At 34.3% G+C, this 18,409-nt stretch overlaps 1 protein-coding gene across 1 annotated transcript; it reads left to right on the top strand.

Annotated features, from left to right (window-relative positions):
- LOC101497037 (K(+) efflux antiporter 2, chloroplastic-like) lies at positions 1–17,550 on the top strand. Its single transcript, XM_004492651.4, has 21 exons — positions 1–197; positions 718–2,386; positions 2,673–2,844; positions 2,925–3,015; positions 3,233–3,369; positions 3,472–3,531; positions 3,653–3,772; positions 8,125–8,193; positions 9,453–9,518; positions 9,713–9,802; positions 10,391–10,495; positions 11,652–11,780; positions 12,835–13,044; positions 13,379–13,528; positions 14,837–14,890; positions 14,960–15,018; positions 15,575–15,641; positions 15,715–15,891; positions 16,067–16,123; positions 16,724–16,798; positions 17,165–17,550. The coding sequence occupies exons 2-21, from the start codon at positions 810–812 to the stop codon at positions 17,291–17,293; spliced, it is 3,594 nt and encodes a 1,197-aa protein (XP_004492708.1). The 5' UTR covers positions 1–197; positions 718–809; the 3' UTR covers positions 17,294–17,550.
- Positions 17,551–18,409: the final 859 nt, after the last annotated feature.

Below are 18,409 nucleotides of genomic sequence, written 5' to 3'. Positions count from 1 at the left end.
CACAGAAACAAATGCGTCGCTCGCCTCTGTTGCAAAATTTATGAGCGGAGAAGAATTTACATTTACATAAAAAACTAAAGTTCATAGCAGCGCCGTCGTCCTCGTTTGTATCGTTTAATCGCCGGCAGCTTCTCTCATCGCCGCTTCCGTCGCCTTTCTATTGCAGTCACTCTCGTTGTCGCTCTCTATTCGTTTAGGTGCGTTCGCGTTCCATTTCTTATGCTAGTAACAGTATATATATGCCAAAAACTAGTCAACACAAAAAACAAAAACCTAAAAAAATGGTCATAGATTTCCCTGATTCACTTCGCTGAGCTCAGCTCAGCTCAGAACTTCGAATACCACGTCGATTCATTCTTCACTTCATATTTTCTCTCACTACATTCTCGATCAATCGTGACACTCTCAAAATATTGTTATTCTCATTAAGCTGAGTCAGTTATTTGTTATTCATGAATGAATGTGGAATTTTGTTAGGTTCAATAGTTTTTTTATTTTTTTTATTATTTGAATTTACTTTTGCCTTGATTTTTGGATTAATTGTTGATTAGTTACGTCAAAATGCGTTGGACAGTGTTTTTGTCACTCAGTTGTTCAGTTGTGAAATATCCACCACATTTTGGTTTTGTTGTTGCCGCTGCATTAGAAAATTTAGTTTTATTTTGATTTGGATGAATTATTGCATTTCTGATTTTCTTTCTTTTTTCTTTTTATCAGGTTTTGATGAATTGCTGATTGGTGTACGTGTAATGTGTTGAACATTGTTGTTTATGTGAGTGTTAAGTTGTGTGAGGTTGAGAATTACGAACATGGATATAGCTTGTAGTTTGCCACAGTCAAGGATTTTACACGGAGGTGTGGAGACCAGTTACAAACAAAAATTAGTAGGTCAAGTTGGTTGTTTTGACTTTAGAAGGAGAGGTTTTGGTTGTGGTTTTTTGAGCAAAAATGTTTTGAGATCGCGTTTTAGTGTGGAGAACAAAGTTGGTTGTGTTTCTGCTTGTTGGAATGATTCAAGAGTGGTTTCTGGTAGCGAGTTTAAGGTTTTGAACACGAAGAGAAATATGTCATGTAAGAATGAGAAACTTCTTATGGGGTCTAGAGTAATGTGGTTGAAGTGCCAGGGTAATGATTCTTTAGCTTATGTTAATGGCAATGGCCGCAATGTTGATTATGTCGAAGGTTCGGGTGAGGATGCAGGGCTAGTACCTGTATCTAGTGTTGAATTGGATGTTCCTGTGGATGAAGAAGGAGGAAAAGCTGGGAGGGAAATAGGTTTAGAGGAGCGAAGTGTAGATGAATTGAAAGAACTATTGCAAAAGGCCTTGAAAGAGCTTGAAATTGCCCAAATAAATAGTACTATGTTTGAAGAAAAGGTTAAAAAGATATCAGAGACTGCCATTTTTTTGCATGATGAAGCAGCCCGATCTTGGAATGATGTTAATTCTACCCTTGAAACAGTTCAAAAGATCGCAAATGAAGAACATATGGCCAAAGATGCTGTCCAAAATGCTACAATGGCTCTTTCATTAGCTGAGGCAAGACTTCAGGTAGCCATAGAATCTTTAGAAGCCGCAAAAGGAGTGCATGAAGGTTCTGATGAGAGTGATGATGATAAGGACATAACAGAAAAGGAGAACGTAGTTGTTGTTGCACAAGAAGATATAAAGGAATGCCAGGAAAATTTGACAAATTGTGAGGTAGAGCTGAGGCGTTTGCAAAATAAAAAGGAGGAGTTGCAGAAGGAAGTGAGCACATTGCAAGAAGTTGCTGAAAAGGCACAGCTTGATGCAGTGAAAGCTGAGGAGGATGTTACAAACATAATGCTTTTAGCGGAGCAAGCTGTCGCTTTTGAACTTGAAGCTACGCAACGTGTGAATGATACTGAGATTGCTTTACAGCGAGCTGATAAGTCTGTTTCAAATTCGAATGCTGACATTGAAGAAACTACACAAGTACAGGATGTCGTGCCTGTTCCTGAGGAGAAAGTGGTACAAGGTTTTTCTGATGATGTCACCGTCGATAGAGACAAAGATTTGGCCACAGTTGATGATGCACCTTTGCCTGCCAAGTTATCACCTGAAACACAATCTGAAAAAACCAGCCAAATTTCAGAAGACACAACACAGTCTGATTATATAAGTGATAATGAGAATGCCGTCCAAACAAAAAAGCAGGAAACACAGAAAGATTTGACTAGAGACAGTTCACCATTTGCTCCCAAAGCATTATCAAAAAAGTCATCTCGATTCTTTTCTGCATCGTTCTTTTCGTTTACTGAAGAGGAGGCTGAGTCCACACCAGCATCAGTTTTCCAGGGCTTCATATTATCTGCGAAGAAGCAGTTGCCCAAGCTTGTTCTTGGGTTATTGTTAATGGGAGCAGGGTCTGTATAACCTTCCTATATCTTATCCTTTTATTGTTCTATTTCAAACCTTCTAAATATTAGGATTTTGTTTTTTTAAAGATTTATGGGCAATATGATCCAGAATATGAAGGAACAAAGGGATATCTCATATATGCCATGATATATGTCACCTTTAATTGAGTTGTTCAATAAAATTTAAAGGAGACTATACTGTGTCTGCGTGCCATGTAAATATATAAGCAATGATTTTATACAATGACTTTATCCAGTATTCAGCAAATGGTATTTTTTTTTTCCATTTCAGGGCAGCCGTCTATGCCAATAGGGCAGAGAAAAATGCTCAGCTGCTTCAACCGGCAGATGTTATTGTGACCAGTGCTGAAGAATTTTCCTCTAACGCAAAGCCCCTGTTTAGAAAACTCCAGAAAATCCCCAAGAGAATTAAGAAAATCATTGCGTCCTTACCTCATCAAGAGGTTTGCTTTTGTTCATTATTTTCCCTTAGTCTGATGCTCAATTTTATAAATTTCATCTGACTTTAACATATTTATCCCAGGTGAATGAGGAAGAAGCCTCCCTCTTTGACATGCTCTGGTTATTACTTGCAAGTGTTATATTTGTGCCAATATTTCAAAAAATACCTGGAGGTAACTTGGTCACTATGTGCTCTGAGTGTTGACTTGAGCATAGTATGTCGTAGTATTAACAAAGTTGCTTGTCTAGGCCTAGATGTTCTGTCAGAAGGCTCTAACCATTATCTGGATGTGTTAAGTTTCTTTTAAAGGCGTGCATAATAAATTTTTTGTCCTCCATTTACATTTCATTGTGCTGATGCTATGCTCTCCATCTTGCAACAATGTTTAGGTAGTCCTGTTCTTGGCTACTTGGCTGCTGGTATCTTGATTGGGCCTTATGGTCTCTCCATCATTCGTCATGTTCATGCGACAAAAGCAATAGCCGAATTTGGAGTTGTTTTCCTTTTATTCAATATTGGCCTGGAGGTGGGGTTTCCTATAAGTTCTTGTTCTACCTTAACTTTGAACATCACTATTATCAACTAATCAAGAGTTAAACTGAAGATCTGAACTGCTTTGTTGTTTTAGCTCTCCGTTGAAAGGCTTAGTTCTATGAAGAAATATGTTTTTGGATTAGGCTCTGCACAGGTGATTGGGAACCTCCATCTTCCATCCTTGTTATTATTGTTCACCTCAAGCTATTTTTTGTTATACTCTAGTAATGTATTAGCTAACAATTAATAGCACGTATGACTTCCAACAAATGCAGGTTTTGGCAACTGCTGCAGTTGTTGGTTTGGTGGCTCATTATATCTGTGGCCTACCTGGCCCTGCTGCTATAGTCATTGGGAATGGCCTGGCTTTATCATCCACTGCTGTTGTTCTGCAGGTTAATAACCAAAGCATTGCGTGCTTTTAATTTTTTATGTTTCAAGGGGATTTCACTCTGACCTCGTAATATACTTTCACACATTAGTCAGTTTAACATCTCTGTTTTCTGTTTCTTGTCACGGCCTGATTTTAGGCCAATCAATGCCCAGATTAACATTGCTCATTTGATCTGGTCATCCTAAGAATAGAATTCTGCCTAAAACATGTTTATAATTTTGTCATCAAGCTACTGAGATTTTAGTAGAATCTCTCTGAAAATTCATTTCAATTTAACCTGTTCAACAAATATTTCCATGTCTAGAAATTAGAAACATCAACCAGAATTGATATCCTTTATCTATATCATATCAATCTTAACTCTCAATTATTCAATATGAAGCTATCTAAAGAACATATAAAAACACTATTTTTGTAGACATTTAAAATAAGAAACGATCCTTATTTCATATAGCCTCATTATACTGGTATTAAACATAATACTAGCCCCCGCTAGCCGTGGAATATTGAAAAGAATAATGACTCTTGGGAAGATCAGCCAATCTTCCAAACTTACTACTTTACAACTTGCAAAGCTAAAGGAGAGAAATTGGGTAAGTCCCACAAACTCGGCGGGAGAATAATAAATAAAGTAAACATACAAGAAGGAGAAAGATGTGATTGTGTGAGTATATAGATCTGTTAGAATATTAGAAAATATCTTATAATATCTTTTATATTATATTAGAGTATCTTAAATTATTTCTTAGGATCAATTTATAATTATAGACATATCTTAGAATATCTCTCATTATTATTATGATTTATTCCTTATTTAGGATTGAGTCTATGTTTCTCTATAAATAGAGATTAGTATTGAGTCTTTTGTAATCAAGTTAGCATAAAGCTATTGTCAATAATATTCAAACCCTTATTATTTTCTCTCATCTTTTTCTCTAAAATCCCACAACTTCAACAAGACCCAAACACAGCCAAGTTATGAATTAAATTTGTTTTTATTGAGAGATTTGTATCTGTTGAAATTGTGGGATTTTAGAGAAAAGGAGGAGAGAAAATAATAAGGGTTTGAATATTATTGATAATAGTTTAATGTTGACTTGATTACAAAAGATTCAATACTAATCTCTATTTATAGAGAAACATAGACTCAATCCTAAATAAGGAATAAATCATAATAATAATGAGAGATATTCTAAGATATCTCTATGATTATAAATTGATCCTATGGAATAATTCAAGATACTCTAATATAATATAATAGATATTATAAGATATTTTTTAATATTCTAACACTCCCCCTCAAGCTAAATCTTACTAAGTTTTAGCTTGTTACAAGAAAATAATGTTTTGCTCTGCAAAATAATAAAAAGGATGGAAAAGCAACTCAGGGATGCAGGTGAAGTCGGAGAGAATTGCTATAAATATAGCCTAGCCAGATAGCCGATATGATCATCAGCCTGAGAGAAATTCATGGCAAGCAATTGAACAAAGCGAGGTCCGTTCTTCTAAAAACTGCATTTGGAAGCTTTAAACCAATAATATCGGAGAGACGTGCTTCAAGGAGAGAAAGGCAAGGCCAGTACATCTGGGACAAAGATGAGGCCAGTGCATCTGGGACAAATTGTCATGCTAAAGTGTGAGTCATAAAAATAAAAGACATCGTCAGAATAATCATCAATGGGAAAATAAGTCATCACTAATATGATTCATCAGTGGGAAAAGGGACACCACCGGAATGATCATCGGTGGGAATAGAAGCCACTGTTGTAATCTATTAGTAAGAACTAAATTGCATGACAAACACCAAAGAGGAAGCAGCGCGACTCTAATGAAACGAAGCCATAATCGACAATCGAAGTGAGAAAATGCATCCAAAACAGGAGAGACAGTGGTTGTTTCGGAAAACTTTTCTAGCAGCGATGGCAGGCAGCAGCAGCAAACGGCAGCAAACGGCGGCAACGGCAGTAGCAGACGGGGCAGCAGCGACGATTGTGGACGGAAGTGATAGTAGTCAGAAAAAGGAATGATCATGCTAGAAAAGAGAAACTAGGATTATATTCCCAAACTGTTGGGAACTTAGCAGCGGAACAACGACAAGATTGTTCAAGGAGGATCGAAATAGGCTCTGATACCATGTTGAAATTGTGGGATTTTAGAGAAAAGGAGGAGAGAAAATAATAAGGGTTTGAATATTATTGATAATAGTTTAATGTTGACTTGATTACAAAAGATTCAATACTAATCTCTATTTATAGAGAAACATAGACTCAATCCTAAATAAGGAATAAATCATAATAATAATGAGAGATATTCTAAGATATCTCTATGATTATAAATTGATCCTATGGAATAATTCAAGATACTCTAATATAATATAATAGATATTATAAGATATTTTTTAATATTCTAACAGTATCCATAAAAAATTCTATAACACTCCCCTCAGCCTAGGGGCCTTACCTCACTTGACAACATCTCATGGTTCGGGTACACTCATCCTACAATCATCTCATACTAGGGGCCTTGCTTCACTTAGTATTAGTTTGTGGCTAAGATCTTCTCGAGCTGAGGGGTCCTCACCCATTAGTTTGTCCCAATGTACTATGCACACCTAGGCCATTATGTTTCCTCGCCAATGACAAATGGTGCTGTAAAATGAAAGCCATCATGGATATTTTGAACTTATAATTAGAGTAAAAGTGATTATTAAATCCAATCCATCAATGCCGAGAGCATTCCTTTCTCAATTTTGATTACAATTCAAAGCTATCACAAGTTAATTCTAATGAAACTCACGTAAACCGTATAGTAATTAAAACCATACATTTTAAATTTTAAGCGAGGTCAAAATAAATGAGAACCGCGGAATCTAGGTTCATGAAAAAATAAACAAATTGTTGAAGTTATAGGGCTGGGTTTCAAATAATGAGTAAAGAGAAAGAATACTTTGAAGTTTGAATTATGATTATGGTTTAACATAATTGATGATTTGATAAAAATGACTAAACACTAACCCTTATTTATAGTAATACAAGAGTCTAAATCCTAATCAAATAGGGAAACAAAGCATTATAAATTTATAATAACTAAAACATATGGAAGCTAATCTGAAGATTATCTAAGATACTTTAAGATGATATTTAGATATTTTAAGATATTTCTTTTATCATTTAATACTCCCTCTCGAGCTAAAGCTCACTAACCTTTTTGTATCATATAACTTCATAAAGGAAGTTGTGGGCAACACAATGATGTTCCTACCATAACTTTAGCATTTGTTTGAGATTGGAGTTGAAAAATTAATTCTATGGTGAGTAAACTTAACTTTGAGTGAATTTTAAAGTTTTAGTTTTTCCATTGAGTAAAATTAATTTTAGGTCCATACATTTTTTCACTTTTACACTTTGAAGTGATTCATTATCCAAACAAAACCTATTTCTTCTAGCTTTTAAAATATAGTTCCCAAATATGAATCAATTTTATAACCACAATTCTTTCAAAGTTAATTCTTTTAACATGTATTCTTTCAAATTAATTCCCGGCTATGGAGCACAAACACTGCCTATTTTAGGCATGTTCCGTATGTGACATATGTTCGAAACCGAAACCTTTACGACACATGTCATTAGACATCCAATTATTTTATTTTATTTTTGCTTTGACACACCTCCAACACGGACGGGACACTATTCTGGTGGAATGAGATGCCTTTTATTTATTATGTATTGTGCTATTAGCATGATGTACGGAATGAATTTTAACTGTAAACAGTAGTAGATAGTAGAAAATATTTAGTATGCTATATAGTATTAAAATTAAATTTTTTTATCATCCAAAATATATAGTGTATATTTTTATATATTTTACAGTCTAAATATGTATAAAATATACAAAATCGAACATATACAGAAGATAATAAGTGCAAACTTTTCTTCAAACATGCACAGTCTCGTTGTTGGAAGAAGAGTTTCTGACCTCTGTTAGAAGGAGAACTAATATAGAGTTGTTTTTATTTTAACATACATGATACTATGCATTTTGGTTCTATTTATTTTACTAGTCTTGTTAACCTTTTTTATAAAGAATTAATTGTAAAATTTTATTTTACAAGTCTTGGTAATCTTTTTTCAAAAGAATTCATTGTAAAATTACGTTATGGTCACTGATCATTAAATGCTAACCATTAAATGCCTGTATTTGTATCAATACTTATTGTTGAAAGGTTTTCACGAGTAAATATGCAATGAAGGTTATCTTGTCATCAAATGGGAAAAGACACTGTTTGTTCTATCTTTTTCTTTTATTTCTGGAAGTCTGCCATGCTGTAATAGTGTCAGTGAACTTGTGTTACAGGTGTTGCAGGAAAGAGGTGAGAGCACATCAAGGCACGGGAGAGCTACATTTTCTGTTTTACTTTTTCAGGTTACTTTGCATCTTACCCATCTTTCTAGATGCTGATGAAATTTTCTTGACAAATGATGTTCTAAATTTTATAGAGAATTTAATTCTTGTGATACATAGCTGGCTGAACTGTCTTATGAGTGGTATATGATCTTGCTTCATTACCCCATACTGTTGCCTGTACCTTCTGGATAAGCTAAACAGGATCTCCCATAGTTGCGCAGAGGTTATATGAGTAATCATATCATTATCATTGCACTTTGCAGTTTGTATAGTCTAGCATACATATTGATTCTGTCATTCTATGACAGTACCATTGTTATGAGAGAATTGGTTCATGACACATGATAAACTACAATCTGCTGTTGAATGTTGGGGAAGATGGCTTTACACATTTACATGTCTGCTCCTCAAGCTTCTTATTTGGTTTGTTATTATGTACTAGTTTATTAATAGGGTACAATAAAGGCACTATTGCGGTGTGGCGCCTCGTCGCCGCAGGTGGCTGCTATCTAGGGCTCTCTGCAAGCTTTTGGGTAGTGACTGTGGAGTGAGAAAAAACTGGAAATGGTCGCTGTGAGAACTTCTGCAATGGTGGGAGTTTGGATCCTGTGGGTAAAGGCAAAAAGAAGCAATCAAAAGAGGGGAGGCAGATGCATGTTGGTGAGAGATGGCGTCAAGTGCAGAAGAAGAAAAGGAGGCATTGCGGTTTCTGGATTTAGCGGTTGATGAAGCAGCGGCTACAGAAATACGGAGTAGGAATTGGGACAGTGTGATTGCTACACTTTTTTGAAAGGAAAAAAATATATTGAGTGGGGAGGGTAAGCTGATGGGAGAAAGGGAGGCTACAATTTTTTGTTTCTTAGATTATAGAGGGGTGTTCTGCACTCCCAAGCCTTGCTTAATTCGTATGATTATTGTTAATTATGAATATATATCATGAATATTGAGTAATTTTTTAGCATTAATATGCAGATAATATTGATTATTTAATCAGTATAGTTTTTTTTTAAAAAATAGCAATCATCCCGCTATCCTGCTTTTAGTGTTTTTTTGGTCAGCCGCTACACGTGGCTATCCAAGATTAATAGCTAGGATTCTGTCAAGATTCTCAACAAGCATCCTGCACTTTGCTTCTCTATCTAATCATTTGTGTGAATTTGAGATTTCAGATTTTGCTTGTTTTTTTATTAGCTCGAAATACCTTTCATATCTTTTTTTAATTGACGTTGCAGTATCTTGACCAAAAATTGATTTTGCTCTTCTTTGTTTCTATTCAGGATTTAGCTGTCGTAGTCTTGCTAATACTCATACCTCTTATTTCACCTAATTCTTCCAAAGGAGGGGTAACGTTTTTCTAGACACCCTTTTATTTTAAAATACTTATTTCTGATAGGTAGACAATGTTGCCGTCCTGAGGTTTAGCTATTATGGATCCAATTAAGTTACTTGAACCTCTGTGAAGAATGAGACAATATATGACATGAAAAATTCAGTGATTTAGTTTGATATGCATAAAAGAAACAGTCTTTGTTTTCAGGTTGGTTTTCAAGCCATTGCTGAAGCTCTTGGACTGGCAGCTGTTAAGGCAGCAGTTGCCATTACTGCCATAATTGCAGGTGGACGATTGGTAAGCGGTTTTCAAAATTGAGATGATTGGTTTCATCAGTATGACTTCTAATTATTATTACATAATCCTGATCTTGTAGCTGGTGCTTTTTTTTTGTACTTGAACTTGAAGCAAATATCACCTTTTCTTGTCCTCATGAATCACTATATCTATTTTGTTTTTTGTTTTACTAATATTTGATTTATTTGTTTTTCAAATCACGTGCTTTAATATAGTTCATAAAGCTAGGCCTTCAATTCTTCAGTTTAACATGATATATATGCCTCCGTGAAGCACCCTTATATATTCAACTAGTCATGCTTGATGGAAATTACCAACCACTAATGTACCTGGTTCTTTTACAACTGTTGAACTTATTAGGTCTTGATGGAAGTTTCTTTATAATTTCTGTGCTTTGTGTTAGTGGATTGAGCTGTGGCCATTCAGTATCCTAATGCTAAAAGCTAAAACATATATATCATAAAAAAGCCATTTGTTCAATGGATAAGTGATACTCTTTCAGGGTTCAATAGGAAGGCTTAGGATGCTGATACTTCATTTGCAGATGTAGTGTGCACTTTGTACTGAGTTTCCTCTTCTTCTTTACAGCTCCTTCGGCCAATATACAAGCAAGTTGCAGAAAATCAAAATGCTGAAATATTCTCAGCCAATACACTTCTTGTTATTCTTGGAACCAGTCTTCTTACAGCCAGAGTACGTGATTACCCTAATGCTTTCCTTTTCATTCTTTCTTTAGGTTTTTGACTGGCTGAAGAGTTTTTTCTAGTGTTTTTTTCATTATAGAAACAAATGTTCACGTTTTTTCTGTAATATTATTTTAGAATAATTTAGAAAAAGAGAAGGCTAGCCAAGGTTTGAGCACTATGAAAACTGAACCAACTGGTTGGACCAGCTTAATGTGAACTGCACCGGTGGCTTATCCAATTAATCTTTCACTATTGTAAATAGATAATTAGTGTCGTGACCGATCCAGCTTCTATAATTGGAACTACTAAAGATCTGGTCCCACCAGTGAACTAGATATTGACTGCTTAAATTTGATTACATTTTGAAAATTAAACTGGTTCAGAATTTTTCACGACAAGGTGCACCAATTATGGCATTATTTGAACCATTTAGCCAAACCCACCTAGGTGGAAAAGACTTGGTTGTTATTGTTGTCACTACACCAACTTTGGAAGTAGGAACTGAACAGACTCAGATATGAGTAGCTTATGAAGGAAACATTCAACCAGTCTCACTAGACTTCTTGTGTAATTTACTCATATTGATTATTCATATATTAATTTATTTGATTGCTGCATGTAGAAATAGATCTCGAACCTGTATGTGTAGCTTAAGAAGGTAACTTCCAACCATTATACCACTTGTGCTTCATGTGTAGAGTTATTAGGGTAATTATTCTTATATTAATGTGATTGCTTCAAAGAATCTGAATCATTGAAGTTAAAACCATGGAGGAAATAACCAATTATTAGTTTAGTGTCAACATGGCAAATAACATTTTTTAAAGTTTACAATTAATTTCTGCCTTCAATTTTTTTAGAGACATTGTCATGTACAGTTGGTATATTTAAAATTAACTTAGTCCCATATAATTTTGTACAAATATTTAATTGATTTTCAATATTTTTACAAACTTCAATACTGTTAATTAAATCTTAATTATATAGGATAACAATATAATTTTTTTTTTGATAATATGCATGTGAGTGTGTGTCTTTGTGTTAGACCATTAAACCATAACCCGGTTTGATTACTGGTCTGATGATAAAATCATTGGACTTAAGTTCATTATATTTGTGTCCATTAACCTGACCTTGACATTTTTTCCTTTTTCTTAAAACAGGCAGGACTTTCCATGGCACTGGGAGCATTTTTGGCTGGTTTACTATTGGCAGAAACTGAATTTTCCTTACAGGTTGAGTCTGATATTGCTCCATATCGTGGGCTTCTTTTGGGGCTCTTCTTTATGACGGTAGGTGCTGAATATAAAAAATTCACAAATTTATTAATTGTTTTAATTTATTTGTTCATGTGACAAATGTCTATTTTCATTTTAAACCATTGTTACAATTTCATTGTGATTTCAATAGTTGCAGACAGTTACTAATGTGACCACAATTGTGGTTGTGGAGTCCATCAATACTGCAACATTGCAGCTGCAATTGTAGTTACGAACTGCAATATAAAACTGGTCAATTACTTATATGTAAATTATTCTTCTAGGAATATTCAAAAGCAATGAATTGGCCACTTAGGAATCATACATTAGATATGAAAAAGGAAGTGGTGGATAACTATCCTCTGTTTTCATCTTCATTAGTCACCATCAATGATTATGATCAAGATTTCATGCCATTAAATTATAGTTTAAAATGGAAAATTAAAATTAGATCCTTCAATGTGGAAAAAGAGAAACACTATTTAAAATTGAAAATTTTAGAGATCAATTTATTTCCTTTAACTGGGTTCATACAAAGTAACTAATGGCTTGGGAAAAATTGATAATTTAGTTTTGGATTTGCCAACAGTTTTGTGAAGAAGAATTCATAGTTTCAGATTAAAGTATAGCTTCTAGTTGGAAAGCAACTGAAAAAAGAATTTAAATATCAACAGGAGAATGTTAAGTATTTTGTTAGTACTAAAACAAATAAGTTATAAGGCTTATTGTGGACTCATTTTGATTATTATGATCTGTTATAAATTGAGCTTTACATCTCTCGAACAACATTAACCAATCTTTTATCCCACTTAAGTGGGTTGGTGTTGGAGATAGAGCTTTATATTACTTGAAAGAACACTAAACTTTTCTAAAGTAAACATAAGGGTTTTGCAAACAACATTTTGAAACCTTTGTTGATCTAGAATCTAAATGTAACAACTAAGGTTGAATTGAACAGAAAATATTGATTTTGACTGTTGATTCTCTTCGGATTCTTAGTATTTTAGTTGCTAATGACTTAGAAATCTAGTCAACTTCAATCTGTAGTCTGTGTAATTAATAGCAATTTTATTTTGTGACTTTTCAGGTTGGAATGTCAATTGACCCTAAACTTCTTGTTTCAAACTTCCCAGTCGTCACGGGGACACTGGCACTCTTAATATGTGGCAAGACTATCTTAGTTTCTTTGATGGGTAGAATCTTTGGGATTTCAATCATTTCTGCTTTAAGAGCCGGTCTTCTTCTTGCTCCTGGTGGAGAATTTGCATTTGTGGCTTTTGGTGAAGCTGTTAATCAGGTTTTTCTTCTTGAATACTTGTTTCCTTACCAAGATTCATGTGCTTTATTAATACTATTTTGCTCTAGATCTTTATATTTATTTAAAATAAGTCATTTTATTGAACTTAGTTTAATACATGGATAAATAATAGGTGCGCTAGCCAGAGTGCCAGATAAGTGCTTAAAAATTAATTTTTTATCTCTCGCTACCTTTAGTTTTTTATTATCGATCATCTTCATAAGTTGAAAAATACAAATTATTTGTAAATAGTAGCGTAGCGTCTAAGAAGTTTTATTTTCTTTGTTAATCAGTAAAATGCACTATTACTTTTTGCTAATTACAATTTCTGCAGGGCATAATGTCTTCCCAGCTATCCTCTTTGATGTTTCTTGTTGTGGGAATTTCAATGGCCATCACTCCATGGCTAGCTGCTGGAGGCCAGCTGATTGCTTCCCGTTTTGAGCAGCATGATGTTAGAAGTTTGTTACCTGTAGAAAGTGAGGTAAAATCACTTACATTAGTTGCTGACCAGTAACTTCGTTAATTGCACATGGTCACAAATTTTTAGCTTGAAGTAATTTATGGTTAGGCTCTCCTATGGGTGAACTGAACCCCGCCATTCTTACAGCTAAGTAGATTGTTTCCTTTGTTTCATACGAATCAGAGGTTTGTTCACTTGGTTTTGAAAAATATTCTAGTTAAACCATCTCAATACTAGTTTGCTAGATTTAATTCCTAAGTTCAAATTCCCATAGGTTTAGTCATTGATTCTGCCAAAACTAATTCAATAGGCATCTACTTTTGGTTTCTATGGCTCTATTATTCTTCAAATTTTCAGAAATATTGGTTGGATGAATAAATTTAATAGTTTTTTTAACCCTTTGAACTATATTATTATTAATTATACATATGGGATCGACCTACTCCAAGAGTAACTCTTGTCCAATAACTCTACTCAATAACTTTACTTGATCTACTCAATAATTGTTTTAAATTTGATGGTTGAATTGGTAAAATTTGATGTTTGCTAAGAGTTGTTTTAAGTGGAAAACTTCTGAGAAGAGTTACTTCTATAGTACGTTGATCTATCTATATATATATATATATATATATATATATATATATATTGTTATGCCTAAATATTGAGGTGCTAAAGTTTAGGTTTGCATCATTTTATTTGTTCGATATTTCTTATCTGAAAGCAGAGATTGTATAAGTTATAAATTGCTACTAAGGTGGTAAATATGAATTCAGTTAATGCAGTTGCACGAGTCTCCACTACTTCGTTATTACTTTGTATTGATAGAGTTTTGGGATATAATTCTATAAATATTTCTGTTACGTTTTATAGGAATCAGAGTTGAAGGAGAAAGGGTGTAAATGCTCTTGAGAGTATAGAGCTCTAACTGTGGTTTTACATATTGAATTGATGCAGAAATGAAGTGATACAACTATATTTACACAAATTATTGAGAAACAAAACTTAAACTAACAAGATTAACAAATAATTAGTTCTAACAGAAAGTTAACAGAACCAACGCAGATTATGTCTCCAGAAATTTTGAAGGGAAACCTTGATATTCTTCATGTTTTTCTGATATAAGGAATACTTGTTTGTTTCCACTTGAACTGTTTTGGGTTTTATGTTCTTAGTCCCACAATTAACTTGTTTTTCTTTTCCTGCATAAAGTTTAGTTTTAGCTTTCTAGATAAAAGATTATATAGTTGAGTTTTTTCTATTTCCATTTTTTTATTTGGAGTTGACATAAAATTTAATAGTTGACTTACTTTTGGATGTCATCTTTTACAGACAGATGATCTGCAAGATCATATCATTATTTGTGGATTTGGACGAGTTGGCCAGGTAAATGCTCGATTTTTTGATTAATTAATTTATAATAAGTGTGCAAGAGTTTAACTCTGTTATTTTCAGATCATTGCGCAACTTCTTTCTGAGCGACTTATTCCATTTGTTGCACTAGATGTGAGAAGGTAACACAACATCATAATTGAAACTTCTATCCTTTTCTTGTGATTGCTCTTATAGATGAATGATTTGATGTCTATTACATTGTTTTTGAGATTAGTTGATGTTATTTTTCTGGAAAAGGAAAACAAAATTACATGCATAAGTTTTTTTAATTCTGAATTCTGCCTCCCAAGGGGACACAATAGCCAGTTTCTTGTTTAATGATTCTGGTAATTAGTGACTTGGATGGGACATTATTCAATTGTGTTTTAAGAGAAAAGAATTGACAGACCATGACAAAGTTGTTTCCGGCTGTCGTCTACGCCCTCTGTCCCAAAATATAAGCAAAAAATAGGTCACAGAAAGTTGATGTATTTGGTCCAAACTTTGGATCAAATACATCAACTTTCTTTGACTCATTTTTGATTCATTCTTCATTTTTGTATAGTAGGAGTAATTTAGATAATAGATTCCGTTTAAAGGTTTATAGAAATAACTCTTCCATCTTCCCATGATGTCTGTGCAATTTCGGATACGAAACAGAACTAACCTGCTATCTGCACTTGCTAATATTAACAGTGATAGAGTGGCCGTTGGGCGAGCCCTGGATCTCCCTGTGTACTTTGGAGATGCTGGCAGTCGAGAGGTAGTGCACACAACTTAAGTACATGTGTCCCATACATATTTTTTACCTGATTTTCTTTTTAATGGATGACTAGGTCCTACATAAGATTGGGGCTGAAAGGGCATGTGCTGCAGCAATAACTCTAGATACACCTGGAGCAAATTATAGAACAGTTTGGGCTTTGAGCAAGTACTTCCCAAATGTGAAGACCTTTGTTCGCGCCCATGACGTTGATCATGGATTGAATTTAGAAAAGGCTGGAGCTACTGCGGTAATATTCTCATCTATTTCTTGTATTTGTGTTTTGGTTACCTTATGAGGTAATTCTAAAACCGTGGCAAAAGAATCATCTTCTTAATTCTTGCTTCCCATTTGTAGCAAATTGAAAGCAAAACTGCCTAGTAGTGGAATGCTTACTGTAGAATTTTCTGTTCTGTTGTTTGCAGGTTGTCCCGGAGACCTTGGAACCTAGTCTTCAACTAGCAGCTGCTGTGCTTGCTCAGGTAAATCAAACTTCATTGAATGCCCTAACCAAATCCTCTGCAGTCGGTGCAACCAAATCTTGACAGTTACATCAAGATACGATTCAGATTCCACAATGTAGATTTGGCTTGACTGGCTGTACTGCTAAAGAGGATCTTGGTTGATTTTTATTGCCGCAAAAATATTGACCGAATCAAAATACATTTTGTCTCACTGTCTATGATATTTATGTTAACAGTTTCATTTTATTATGACATTAAGAAACAAGTGATCATGGTCGTTTCTTGTGAAGAAATCTTGGTTACATGAGCTGAACTATTACTAATTTCTCTCAGATAATAGTTTACTTGAGCTTTGCTCTACTTTATTTAGAAATGGTTCAAGACTTTTAGCATATTACAGTGTAGTAAGTTAAACAATATCTTGTTGCCAACAATAGCTGTTCTGGCATAAATAATATGAAGGAAAAAGGAAATTAATATGTCAGGTGAAGTTTAATGTAGGCCTTTTCCATAGCATTCAAAAAGGTTTTGGTTATATTGGCTTATCAATATATGAGACAATAATATAGCATGGAGATGGCTGGCCTTCAATTTTCTAAGCATTCTTTCTTTCTTCAGGCTAAACTTCCTGCATCAGAGATTGCAGCAACTGTCAATGAATTCAGATGCCGACATCTAGCTGAGCTTACGGAGGTATGCATTCTTTTTAAACTGAAGTGAACCAACAATTTGGTCCCTGAAGTAGCAGGGCATTGTCAACTTGGTTCCTGAAATTAATGGGATTCATAATGATCCTCAAACTCAAAATTATCAATCATATTAGGCCTTGTCAAACAATTTCAGGGTCTAAATTGACTGATCCAAATAAAAAAAGTTCAATTTTAGAGACTATTACGAAATATTAATAATATCAGGTACTAAATTGCCAGTGCACCATAATTTAGGGATTAAATTAATGATTCGCTCTATAAAACTAAATCAAAATCATGCAATACTCAAATCACTCGTGTATAGTTAATGTATGAATGAATGTATTCTGTTCTTATGCTATTTATGCAGCTGTGTGAAGCAAGTGGAAGTTCTCTTGGTTATGGATATACTAGAATTATGAGCAAATCCAAATCTCAATCCCCAGATTCATTAGATTTAGATGAGACCCAAGTCTCTGAAGGGACGCTGGCGATATGAAGATTACCTCATGTATACGAAGTAGAATGCAGAAGAAAATAAAGGTTAGAGAAAAGGGAAAAAATTTATGAAAAAACAAATTGTACAGCAGATTGCAAGTTTCATTATGTACAGATATATAGTTGGATAGATCGAGATGCAATAGTTTCATCTCCTTGTCCTATTTTCTCTTTTGCTGGAAAATTTTGCCTCCAATATTTGTCAAATTTCTGTTGAGGATAATCTATGTTGCTGCGGACCTGCTGTTTTGCCTCCAATATTTGTCAAATTTTTTGAAAGACATGATGTCACATTTTTGTAATTTTATCCTTCTCCAACTTTATATTTGAAGTCACCTCATTTTTTTTTAAAATGTTACGTTATCTCTTCTCTCACTTCCTTGCCTCCATCCGTTCTCCTCTGCCCGCCACACCATCACCTCCTTGAATATATTAAGCTTTTTCTTCTTCTTTCCCTCGTAGAAATTACAAGACACCTGAAGAAAAAGCTTCAACTTGCTTCACAAACTTGGTGTTTGAATTAATTATTCTGTATTGGATGATGCACCATTGTCTATATAATAAGATGAGTGTTCATCCAACCTCCCAACTTCCAGATTACAAAATGCACATTCACCATGTCAAACTAGAATTTGTTGAGGATAAAATACACTCTCAGATTATAGTTTTCGGTAGTGTATTTGGAGGTGGGAAAATATAATTGGGGTGAACGAACATTAACCATCATATAATAACCAGTGATTTGGGGGCATTGAGATTGTTGACTCAGCTGAGGCCCAATCCAATCACCATTGTTGAGTAGGATTTGAGCCACTTTGAGAGCTTTGTTTGTGGAGTGTTTGTGTTATGACAACTAGACGTTGGTATATTTGTGAACGACTTGAGTACGAAGTGCAAACAACCTTGAGCGACATACACTTGACTTGAGTAGTGATTGTTAGACTATGAGATCAAGAACATCGAGATTTGGTTTCTATGGATGGCAACTGTGAGAGCAAGAACTAAGTGGGAGAATAATAATTTGTGGCAATTCTCGTATGTGAAGAGGACTAGTCAGAACATGATGTGGATAGTGTGGTCTACGATTTGAGGTAATTGGACAGAGCAAGAAATAAGA

Source organism: Cicer arietinum, chromosome 3 (assembly GCF_000331145.2).
Source record: "Cicer arietinum cultivar CDC Frontier isolate Library 1 chromosome 3, Cicar.CDCFrontier_v2.0, whole genome shotgun sequence".
NCBI classification, from domain to species: domain Eukaryota; kingdom Viridiplantae; phylum Streptophyta; class Magnoliopsida; order Fabales; family Fabaceae; genus Cicer; species Cicer arietinum.
Note: the sequence above shows the minus strand (reverse complement) of the source record. Positions and strands in the feature narration are given on the sequence as shown.